Genomic DNA, 12061 nt, shown 5'->3' with positions numbered 1-12061 from the left:
CTTGGGCAGCTGCAATTTTCTATATGAATAAACGTATTGCAAGTTGTAAAATGAAGCAAACCAACCCGGCCGCAGAAATCCTCATCAGGACTTTCCAATCACTTACATGTAGTAAGCCTCTCCTATAGCGAGCCTTCCAGGGAATTATGGCAGTACAAGCAGATTACAGAAATGGGTTTAAACTCCCCCATATTGCAGTGCAGGTTTATAGCACCAATACTGATCCAATCAAGATTAAGAGGATTATTACTGGTAGAATATGACAGCCGAGGCCTCTTATGTGTTCAGTCATTGTCTGCCAGGAGCTCAGCGCTCCGTGAAATCTGCAGCAATGTGGCAGTCAATAGACAACAAGCGGCAACGTAGGCCGTTCTCACATCTGCATCGGGGTTCTGTTTTTCAGCTCCGTTCAGGAAGCAGGAAAGGGGAATCCCTGGCCGAAGGGGTCTCTTTTGTAACCGAGTCGAACAGTGCCCAATGGACCTCATTGACTATAACGGGTCCAGTTCGGTTTCCGCTCAGCAGCCCGGCATTTTACATACTGCGCTGTTTCTTCTGGTATTTTGTGCCGGATCTGCGATGGAATCTCCGACCGGAAGTTCCAACGTGGATGTGAAGGCAGACTTACACTACCGTTCAAAAGTTTGGGGTCACCCAAACAATTGTGTTTTCCATGAAAAGTCACACTTATTCACCACCATGCGTTGTGAAATGAATAGAAAATACAGTCAAGACATTGACAAGGTTAGAAATAATGATTTGTATTTGAAATAACATTGTTTTTACATCAAACTTTGCTTTCGTCAAAGAATCCTCCTTTTGCAGCAATTACAGCATTGCACACCTTTGACATTCTAGCTGTTAATTTGTTGAGGTAAGCTTGTGAAATTGCACCCCACGCTTCTAGAAGCATCTCCCACAAGTTGGATTGGTTGGATGGGCACTTCTGGCGTACCATACGGTCAAGCTGCTCCCACAACAGCTCAATGGGGTTCAGATCTGGTGACTGCGCTGGCCACTCCATTACCGATAGAATACCAGCTGCCTGCTTCTGCTGTAAATAGTTCTTGCACAATTTGGAGGTGTGTTTAGGGTCATTGTCCTGTTGTAGGATGAAATTGGTTCCAATCAAGCGCTGTCCACTGGGTATGGCATGGCGTTGCAAAATGGAGTGATAGCCTTCCTTATTCAGAATCCCTTTTACCCTGTACAAATCTCCCACCTTACCAGCACCAAAGCAACCCCAGACCATCACATTACCTCCACCATGCTTAACAGATGGCGTCAGGCATTCTTCCAGCATCTTTGCATTTGTTCTGCGTCTCACAAACGTTCTTCTTTGTGATCCAAACACCTCAAACTTGGATTCATCCGTCCACAGCACTTTTTTCCAGTCTTCCTCTGTCCAATGTCTGTGTTCTTTTGCCCATCTTAATCTTTTTCTTTTATTGGCCAGTCTCAGATATGGCTTTTTCTTTGCCACTCTGCCCTGAAGCCCAAAATCCCGCAGCCGCCTCTTCACTGTAGATGTTGACACTGGTGTTTTGCGGGTACTATTTAATGAAGATGCCAGTTGGGTACCTGTGAGGCGTCTGTTTCTCAAACTAGAGACTCTAATGTGCTTATCTTCTTGCTTAGTTGTGCAACGCGGCCTCCCACTTCTTTTTCTACTCTGGTTAGAGCCTGTTTGTGCTGTCCTCTGAAGGGAGTAGTACACACCGTTGTAGGAAATCTTCAATTTCTTAGCAATTTCTCGCATGGAATAGCCTTCATTTCTAAGAACAAGAATAGACTGTCGAGTTTCAGATGAAAGTTCTCTTTTTCTGGCCATTTTGAGCGTTTAATTGACCCCACAAATGTGATGCTCCAGAAACTCAATCTGCTCACAGGAAGGTCAGTTTTGTAGCTTCTGTAACGAGCTAGACTGTTTTCAGATGTGTGAACATGATTGCACAAGGGTTTTCTAATCATCAATTAGCCTTCTGAGCCAATGAGCAAACACATTGTACCATTAGAACACTGGAGTGATAGTTGCTGGAAATGGGCCTCTATTCACCTTTGTAGATATTGCACAAAAAACCAGGCATTTGCAGCTAGAATAGTCATTTACCACATTAGCAATGTATAGAGTGCATTTGTTTAAAGTTAGGACTAGTTTAAAGTTATCTTCATTGAAAAGTACAGTGCTTTTCCTTCAAAAATAAGGACATTTCAATGTGACCCCAAACTTTTGAACGGTAGTGTACATGCATTGTTTTTCTTTAAACTATAAGGTAAGCAATAATATTAGATTATTTTATATACGAGAACAGTAATTAAATTATTGCTTACTAAAAACGGATAATATTTGGGTATTTAAGGGGCAATTGTTAAGACTGCCTGGGGGGGGGGGGGGGGGGGGAGCGCAACAACTTCTGAATCCTATCTGGAATTAAGCTGGAGAGGGCTTGTTACCTCTCCCGACACGTCCGCCGTTAAGGTGCTATTCCTCCTAGAAATAAGCAAAGTGACAGCTTGGCGTTACCAGTAGGCGGTGTCCCAGCATACACACTGTTTAATCACCGAAGCAGACCGTGCGGAAATCGCAGGAAAATGGGGCATGCTGCCATTTTTATCGGCAATTGGTTTCGCTCATGTGCATGAGGAATCATTTTTGCATTGCATGCTATGGGCGGTACTTGCTGCGGAATCCAGAGGTGGTCGCCCGCTCCAGATTCCGCAATTTAAATCCGCCCATGTCATTCATCCCTAGGAAGGTTCTTTCCATCTTAAATATAGCAACGTGCCCTTGCAAAACCTGAGGTTCATAAACAGCTTGATGAAACTTAAATGTGCCATATAACAGAATGCCAGACAGCACATGACCAAAAACAGGACCAAAGGCAGCAATTTTCCCAAAAAAGACGGGTGCTTGCGGCAGGTGAACTCCCCTTACAGCGCAACCCTATAGTTGTAAGTCCAAGCCTGGAAAACAGTGAGAACAAAGACTTATTATCTAGGAAGGCTCACCGGGCAGGAAGTTCAGTCAGGTGGTTGTGACCCACATCCAGGACCTCAAGGTTCTTGCTCTCACAAACCCAATCAGGCAAGCAATCCAGGCAATTCCTGTAGAAAACATGACGGCAAATTGGGAACAGTAAAAAAACACTGCGAATAACCTTACAGGTAGACGGACAAATATATGCACTCAACTAGCAAAAAAGGGGCTCCTAAAAACCTAAAACTAAAAGTTTTGTTCGCTCAGTAAATTTTCAAACAAAGATTCACTTAAGGGGGTTTTCCAGGGAGAATTGGTGATGTACCCTCCTATAGTGGATCAGCTGGGGTCCGTCGCTCGGGACCCTGACCGATCAGCTGATTGTGCCACAATTACACAGGGGTCAGAGTGGAAGCAGCTAAAAGTCTCTGCTCCCACCTCTGTGTAGTGGCCGGTGCCTGTAACAGCAAATGTGGCTTTCATTGAAATCAGCACGAGCGGTGCCTGCAGTTACAAGCGCCGGCCACTTCAGAGGATGGAGCAGTCTTCCGCTCAGACCCCTGTGCAATAGTGGTGCTGTTAGTAAGCGCGTAGTCAGCTGATCGGTGAGGGACCCAACCGACAGACTCCAGCCAATCATTGAGTGATGATCTATCCTCGGGGTAGGTCAATAGCATTCTCCATGGAAAACCCCTTTAAGGAGGCTTCACACAGCATTTTTATGAAAAACACCACCAAATATGAAGCTTCTACAAAACGCTCTTTGTGCCATTTTGGAGGCTTTTTTCCCAGCAACTCACAGTAATATTGAAGGAATGGTGTCTTTGCCATAGAGTGCTCTATAGGACAGGGATGCCCAAAAAGGAAAAAACGCAACAAATTAAGGAAACTCCAGCAAAATTTCATTTTTTTGGAAAGCAAAAAAGGAAACAGAAAACGGCCTACGGGATGCCAGCCAACCCCCCGGGGCGGCCTGAGAGCTGCTGATATAATGGTTATCCAGATGAACAGCCATCACATAATATTACCCTGCAGTAAAAGTATCTGGCTGGTTAGGTTTTCACCCCAACAAAATCAGCCGGTGTTGAAAGTCCCTACTGAGAAATCTATACCAGCGAGGAGCTGCAGAAGGTTCCAGCTATAATTTACACCTGGTTCTGGCATCAATGATACTTAAATCTGGGGCAGCTGAACCCCTCCCAACAAGCAACACCAACTTTTCTGATGTAAAATCAATGATTTCCAACGTAAATTTTTTTTTTCTTTTTTTTAACACTCCTTCATAAATCCCTCACTGTGTCTAGAAAACAAAGTAGCACTAACCGCACACTAACCGCGCACTAACCGCACACTAACCGCACACTAACCGCGCTCGCTTAGAAGGAGAGGACATTACATTATAGCATATTACAGAGCTAGTAACTGAAGTGTTGTAAAACTCCACAAACCCTCCCAGACAACTAGAACAGTTTGTTAAGTGGCTCTTGGCCTTTACACACATCTCGTTTTTGCTTAAAGCTAAAGATTACTGTAAGTTAATCAAGTTCCCCGGAATAAATAAAGTAGAGAACACAGTTTTTTCCTGATGTTAATCTTGTATAGAGCATTGGAGTTCTGCTGCCGGTGAGACATCGCGTTCTACGCCCAGCAAAACCGCTTTTTTCACTGTTAAATGACACGTAAATCCCTTTCTATATCCGGTGTGACTAGCCAAGTCATACCACCGCACAGGTTCATCAGTTTCCACAGCCATTATCAGAGCTATGTAGGCATTAGGAATGAACAGGAGTCTCATTTAAAGTGTACCTGTTTCAGGGTGACCTTTCTTAATAAGCTGTGGTGTGTGACATTAGGAACACCACTTTATCCACCCATTATATCATTTATATAGGAAAGGACAGTTTTAACCTCTGCAGGCTCTAGATCTAATTACCAGCCAGCGGGTGCAGACTAGCTGCTATGTCTCCCATACACAACACCGCAGCATCATGGAAGAGATTATACAGCAGTACTGAGATATAATTCCATCACCAAAAACCACTTATTACAAACTGTAGCAGTGTCTGTAGGAAGCTCTCTACCTCTGCAGCTGCTTCCTTCACTCTCTCTCTGTAGGCTTCTAAGGGCAGCATGTAACCTGAACCCTCAGTGAGCAGACTCATCCCCAGACAGATGTAATCAGTGTTTTGGAGTAAATTAGCAGTATGGAAGGTAGGGTAAGAGTAGGAAACAAAGCAGTGGAGAAAGGCATTTTGTTTTCTAATAAGATATCAGTTTTCTTAGATTTGCTTGTTCTACTGATTTATGCAGAGTTTGTTGCATTGACGATAGTGTATGTAACAAGTATTTATAAACTTACAACAATGAGCCATAATCATTTCAGGCCGTCTTACCTGGAAATATCCATGAATGCCAGGTTACTAGGGTCTGGATATACATCTAGATGGGCAAGTGCTAGAAAAGCCAAAAATAAATATTGTGAGAACAGCAGTCTTATATAAAACACACTCAGCATACTGAGGGGATCTTAAAAAGGTAAAATGACTCATTTCCAAAACATGTCTTTTTTTTAAAGCCAGTCTATAGATGACAGTAAGGGTGGTTTCACATCTGCGCTCGGGGTTCCTCTTTCCTGTTCCGTTCAGGGTAATCCCCGCGGCTGAACGGCTCCATCTCTATATAGTATGTAAGGCCAAAAAAAACCAAGACAAACATGTCCATCCGGTTCAACCTATTACCCCCCAAAATGTTGATCCAGAGGAAGGTTCACTTCAGTGTTCTATTGGTGATAAATCTGGCGACCGGGCAACCATGGAAGTGTGTGTGCCCTCACACATCCACTAGTCCCAACAGCGCCTAACAGTCTGGTCAGAACAGCTCAGGTGGTGGCAATTCGGCGGTATTAACACTTACCATTAGATGATGTGTATAGAGCCTTCAGGTAATAACCACTTATTTTAAGGGAGGTCAAGTGGTTTCTCTCACAGTGCAGGACTTCTAGGTTGCTTAGAGAAGTCACATCAAGTTCTGTCATCTTGTTATCTCGAAGATCCAGCTGAGTCACATGAAGCAGAAAATCATCTTCATCTACCAAAAAGCTTTTGATTTCATTCAACCTGGCCACAAAAAGGAGGAAAGAAGTAAAATTCAAGTTAAAAGGAAATACCGCAGAACTTAAACTGTATGTTTTCATAGTAGGTAGTTAGGCGGATAACAGGATGGTTCACAGATCCCCTTACAGCTAGTAGAGCGTCTCACCCTTGGATTCCTAGGCAGAGGTGTAACTTGAAGCTCCTGGGCCCCAATGCAATTTTTTTTAACAGGGCCCCCACCTTAAACGCTTTATTAATAGTACTGGGCTCACTATGTGGAGAAGAGAGGCCTTATGGGCCCCCTAAGGCTATTGGGTCCTGGTGCAACCACATCCCCTATAGTTACGCCCCTGCTCCTAGGTGCCATTGGGTTCTCATACTTGCAATCACTATGAGAACCGAGATGGACGAGTTGACCAGTTTGGCACAAGGAGTGTCCAATATGTAGGAAAACCTCATTGTCCAATGACAAGTACTGTACCTCTGGCTACTAAAGACAGTCCGTGTAAGGCTAAAACTACGTACTAAGGGAATTTTCTAGGTTAAACAAAGCTTATGGTGCTTTTACACGGAACAATATTCAAAAAAATCGTTCAAAAGAGTGAAAGTGAATGAAAATCGTTCGGTCCTAGTGCGAGCCAACAGGCGATAAGTGTTAGTTTTTCATTCATTTTCTGCAGGCATAAAAATTGTTGGCTCAGTCACTTATCGTTCAGTTTAAACAATGCTCATTCAGTCCCTCATTCACTTGTACCGTGAATGTGAAAGACTTTACGATTGTATAAACAAGCTAGCGATGAAGTCACTCGCTCATTCCAACGATCAGCAGCTCCTCTAAAGAACTCTAAATCGCTATTCAAATAAAAGTTTTGCAGGAATGCTTCTATTTGAGTCAGAGGATGTACCTCCAGCCTTTGATGGCAGTCCGTAAGATATGTGGCCAAGAGAGCACAGGAACCAGCACTATTCTTGTAGACAATTGCATGGACACCATAAGGGTAACCCTAAAAGCCCCCTCTTGTAAGTCAATGCGGTCCATGGGGTATCGCTGGAGTTTGCGTGATCAGTTATGTTATAAACGGACGTCAGAGCTCATTAGCGGTATCAGAGCCATCTCTTGCATTGACAGCCAGCCTGTCCAACACCTGATCGGTGGGGATCCTGAGTGGCAGACCCCTGCCAATCCACTGATAACCATTGACTACCTGTTAAGTCCCAGAATACCCCATTAATATGCACTGAAAAATCCACTTCATTTCAAAATGATGAGTTAGCAAGGAGCTTCTTTCCAGGCTCTCCATTCACTTGGCTATTATATATTATGGCTGTCATACGAATGAAAGGCACTCTTGGAAACGGAGATGTATACGTCCTAGTATTTACCCCAACTGACTTCCAAGATTTTATATCCGCAATCTGGTATCCGATTGAAAGCCAGAGATTAGCAAGAGGTTGGCAGAGTCATCCAACACATACAGCCTGATGCCAATGGTGAGAGAAATGCAAATGTTTGCACTTCTACAACAAGAAGCAAACGGAGACTAGAACTTATCTGTAAGACCGTCTATAGCATAACTTTGGAAAATGGCGCTGCTTGGGGTTGCAGGAACAAATCTTAACCAACGTACACACTAAAAGCAGAAACCAAAAACGAAGCGCTGAACTAATGAGTTCACATTTTGTGCGCTGCTGATAGCATTTCACATTATGCACAGCTATAAGCAGAGAAAACATTCCAGTGTGTCTGAGAATAGCAGACAATTTAATTTCCCCCGAGTCACATACACCATGCAACACTGCGAGCGCGACGGCTGATGGAAACCGTAATCCAAGAGTGAGGAAGATTAGAGCCTCTCTGGTCTGTGCAGGCCTGACAAAATCATCTACAGCCACTAACTACAGGTCCTCCAAGTTGTAGGATGTTGTTGACCCAAAAAGGAGTACAGAGATGTGCGGGGAATCGCCGGAGCATCCATTACATGTGGTTTTAAATTACAGTATCCAAAAGTTAGCAGTGAGTGACTAGGACATTTTCTATTCACGTTCTGCAATTTAAAGACTTTTTTTGATGACTTTCAAGTATTTTGCATTTCTTCCGCAGTAGTATAACTATAGGGGATGCAGAAGATGCGGTTACAGCCGAGCCTAGGGAGCCCTATTACTGATCTTCCATTGGGGCCCGGAAGCTTAGGTGTTGCATTATTCCTAATAGACCTCGACAGGGTAGAAAAACAGAAATGGGCCCAAATACAAGCTTAACAGTGGACAACGCTATTAAGCAGTCCAAAAAACAGAAACCATCTGAAACCGACACCTTATTGGTCTCAGTTTGACTAATGCAAGTCAATGGTTCCGTTTATGGGTTGCATCGAATATGGTTTTTAGTAATTCGGAAGGAACCCAAGAATGGAAAGCCACAGCGTATACAAACCCTTTTGTGAACCCAACTTTAGTGGGGTTATTTTGAACGGCACCCCAAATGGAACGAACAGATGCAAAACGCTACAACCAATAACACATTCCAACATCGAACAATAATGTCAAGCCTCTTTGAAGCAAGTTCATAGACCTCCCTACCTCAGATCCACATGTTTGACTTGAGGCATTCTCCTTAGAGACTTCAAATTCAACACTTGCAGAGAATTTCCCGGCATGCAGAGTTTGTCCACGGCGGGCATTTTCTCCAACACCTCGGGGATTTCTGTGAGCTCGTTGAAGGACAGGCCCAAGTAGCAGAGTTGGCTCAAGCTTTTCAGATCAGTAGGTAGCGTTTGGAGGTAGTTACCATCCAGAAGAAAGGTTTGCAGGCTTAAAAATAAAATACATTAGAATGGACCGGCCATCCAAATTAACTGTATAGACTAGTTGAGGCCTAGAAAGACTATATGGACTGGCCAATTCCAGAAGGAAATAAAAGGTGCAACTAGATATTTTATTGGCCATATTATAACTATGCACACATATTATATCCCTTTACTAATACCTACTTCTTCATCTCTCCTACGGCTGGAGGTAGGACGCGAAGACCATTGCAGGAAAGGTTAAGTTCCATCAGAGTGGGAATGCTGCACACCGCTAGAGGAAACTCCCCTAAATTGTTGTTGGATAGATTGAGGCTCTTTAACTTTGAAAACCTGTTGACATACAGAAAAAAGTCATTCAGCGCTTTCACAAACATAAGGGCCACTTTTAAAGATACATAAATTACAGTAGATGTCACAAAACCCTTAGCGCCTCCAGACACCGACTCAAGCAGTCGTATCCGGGAAGTCGTCTATACTCCATTAAGGTCTTCTTCATAGAAAGTCAACGTAAAAGAGAAAACCAATGATATTGAACATGTGACACAAATACCTCAGTCACTCTATAGCATCACAACAACAAGAAGCCCGTAGTCCAACAGGGAGTTAAGGGTGGTTTCACACCAGCACGCGGGGTTCCACGTTCGTACTGTTTGGCGGATCAGGAAGAGGAATCTTCGTGGCCAAACGTCTCCGACTTGGGATGGAAGCGAACAGCGCAGAACAGACCCAATTGACTATAATGGAGTCGGTTCGCTTTACACTCAGCTGCCCAGCTTTTAGGCAGAGGAAAAGGCGCTGCGTGTAGCGCTGCTTCTGGTATTTTGTGCCAAATAAAAAGGAGATGTGCAGCCAACTGACAATAAAAGTTTAAGACGATTGAACATATTAACGATCATTCGCCCTATAAAGCTGATCATCCGCTGTGTCAATTGCAGTGAAAGTACTGATCGGCGCTAATTATAGCGGGAAAGCAGGAGTTTAAAAAAACAAAAAAACACTCCACTGCGAATGTGTGGCGGCACATGTGTGCTGCAAATGTGCGACTGCGCTCCCACACACATCCGCAGTGAAGAATTGTGAAGACCTGCAGAAGACGGGCAGGGTCTGATTCCGCTGCGGGCTCACATGTGCGGGATTCGATACGCTCGTGGACTTGAGGCTTTACTGCGACCACAGTCACTTACGATAAAGGCAACGTGTCACTGCGATCTTTGGCCATGCAATGTGTCACACACAAAGTCGTTGTGTTCCTCTGGCCCAGACGACAACCTCTTGACAGGGCTGCAAAAGCCTTAGTTTTAGGTAAAGTCGCCAGTACAGATCGGTCAGCTAGACACTTTTCAGGGCTCAGAAGCAGAAACTTCAGACTTCTGAACACAGTTGAAGCAAATGGGCTTTACTTCAACGATTATCAAAACATCGAGACAATCCAAGAGGAAGCAAATGAAAAGCCGGCGGATAAGAGCCTCTTTTACGTGCGTGTGTAGCCGGCTCATTCGCCGTTGCCTAACAACAAGAAGGAACAGTAAAGAGAACGGGGCTGAGGAGGAAGGCGGTGTCTGGAAGCCACATGAGTACAATGAATGGAGAGCTGACATTTCATGAAAGGATTCTTTGTCGCTCTCAGATGGATGGAAGGAAGCGGTCTTTCAAAGAACAAGTTTATTTCAAACTGCTTGTGATTTACCCTAGTTAAAGAAGTCGGAACGTAAACTGCAAATGGCTTAATAGACGGGGCCATCGATGAAGAAACGGTCCAAGACCCATTACGTGAACGAGTGTACCTGCACTTTCCGAATAAGTCATCGTATGTGTGTAGATAAGGAGGCTCCCGCAAGAGATAGGAGGCGACCGGCTCGATGAGGGCCAGGTGCATGGCTAATGTAAATGGCGAGGAAGGGGAGTCTATAAGGACGACTACATTGGTGTGAGGGAAAACCTCTGGATATGACGGTAATAGTGTGGGGTGGTGCAAGAGACTTCTGGATGGGATTATATGGTGATGGGAGCCTCTGGATAGGATTATTCTTGTACATGAGCTCAAGGCCTTTTTAATAGCCTAGTGGGCCAAGTTCAAGGGCCCCACCGTAACCAAGCCCCCTCGGCACAGTCACCCCACCGCTAAAGTTTTAACAAAACAAAAAAAAAAAAAAAAGTTCTACTCAACTAATCCTGCAGGTGGCACTCCTGTCCTGCTTGGCGTCACCGCGGTCTCCATTCACATCTAGGCATATGACTGCTGTGGCCAATCACTGGCCCTAATCCTTTGCAATCTAATTTTGGATTCAGGGTTTCCTAGGGGGCTTTCTCCTTCTGCCAATATACAATGGCACCATCTGCTGGCTAGAGCCAGTACTGCTGTATGGGATATGCTGGAGAGGCCCCCAACAACAGAGCGGCCAGTAATCTACAGTAAGAATACCCTGCCGGACGTCTTCCGACATCGGAGCTGTCTTTAGACATCAGACAGTGGATTGGAAAGGGTTAACACTGAGACCAGCCATTGGCCGCAGTGGTCACGTGGACCGTAGCAGCAGGGGTCACTCAAGAGGTGAGCAGGCGCCGTTTTATTATGTTTCGAACACCAGAGTAACTTCGAACTGCTGAGGACGCAGATACAGTTGATATTGCTGCTGCCAGGGAACCACTGAAGATGTGCCATTTGCCCTACGGTTACAGTAAGGTCAGTATTATAGGATATACTTATATAAGAGGGGTCAGTATTATAGGATATACTTATATAAGAGGGGTCAGTATTATAGGATATACTTATATATGAGGGGTCAGTATTATAATCAAGTGTGACAAAGCTATAAACTAAGTCTCTAAGCAGAAAAGGAGGAATCAGAACACAGAGAAATGCAGGATGCAGCACACAGTCCGTCTTACAACATTTAAGTTTAGCAACTAAACTTTTTAATTGGTTCTTAAGTCTTTCCGTTTCGGAGCCAACGGCTGTTGGGTAAATCCGTATACCGCATGGATTAAAACAGCCTGACTAATATTGTGTGGGCACCTCTCGTGCTGCCAAGATAGCCGATCTGCGGAGGCATGGACTCTACAAGACCTCTGAAGGAGTCCTGTGGTATCCGGCACCAAGACCCTAGCAGCAGATCCTTTAAACCCTGTAAGATCTCAGAATGGGCCTCTGGGTCAGACTTTACCAGCACTTCCACAGATGCTCGATT

General features: G+C 44.4%; 1 protein-coding gene across 2 annotated transcripts in view; it reads right to left on the bottom strand.

Annotated features, from left to right (window-relative positions):
• Positions 1-12061, bottom strand: part of PHLPP1 (PH domain and leucine rich repeat protein phosphatase 1) — a 98683-nt gene that overhangs the window by 27258 nt on the left and 59364 nt on the right. For both annotated transcript variants that reach the window (XM_066579159.1, XM_066579160.1), the window contains exons 5-9: positions 9057-9203; positions 8647-8877; positions 5891-6093; positions 5371-5431; positions 3010-3105 (exon numbers count right to left, since the gene is read on the bottom strand). In XM_066579159.1, coding sequence (XP_066435256.1) covers positions 3010-3105; positions 5371-5431; positions 5891-6093; positions 8647-8877; positions 9057-9203 — 738 coding nt within the window. The remainder of the gene's footprint in view (positions 1-3009; positions 3106-5370; positions 5432-5890; positions 6094-8646; positions 8878-9056; positions 9204-12061) is intronic.

This window comes from Eleutherodactylus coqui, chromosome 9, assembly GCF_035609145.1.
Source record: "Eleutherodactylus coqui strain aEleCoq1 chromosome 9, aEleCoq1.hap1, whole genome shotgun sequence".
NCBI classification, from domain to species: domain Eukaryota; kingdom Metazoa; phylum Chordata; class Amphibia; order Anura; family Eleutherodactylidae; genus Eleutherodactylus; species Eleutherodactylus coqui.
The sequence above is the reverse complement of the archived record's forward strand: the minus strand, read 5'-3'. Positions and strand labels throughout refer to the sequence as shown.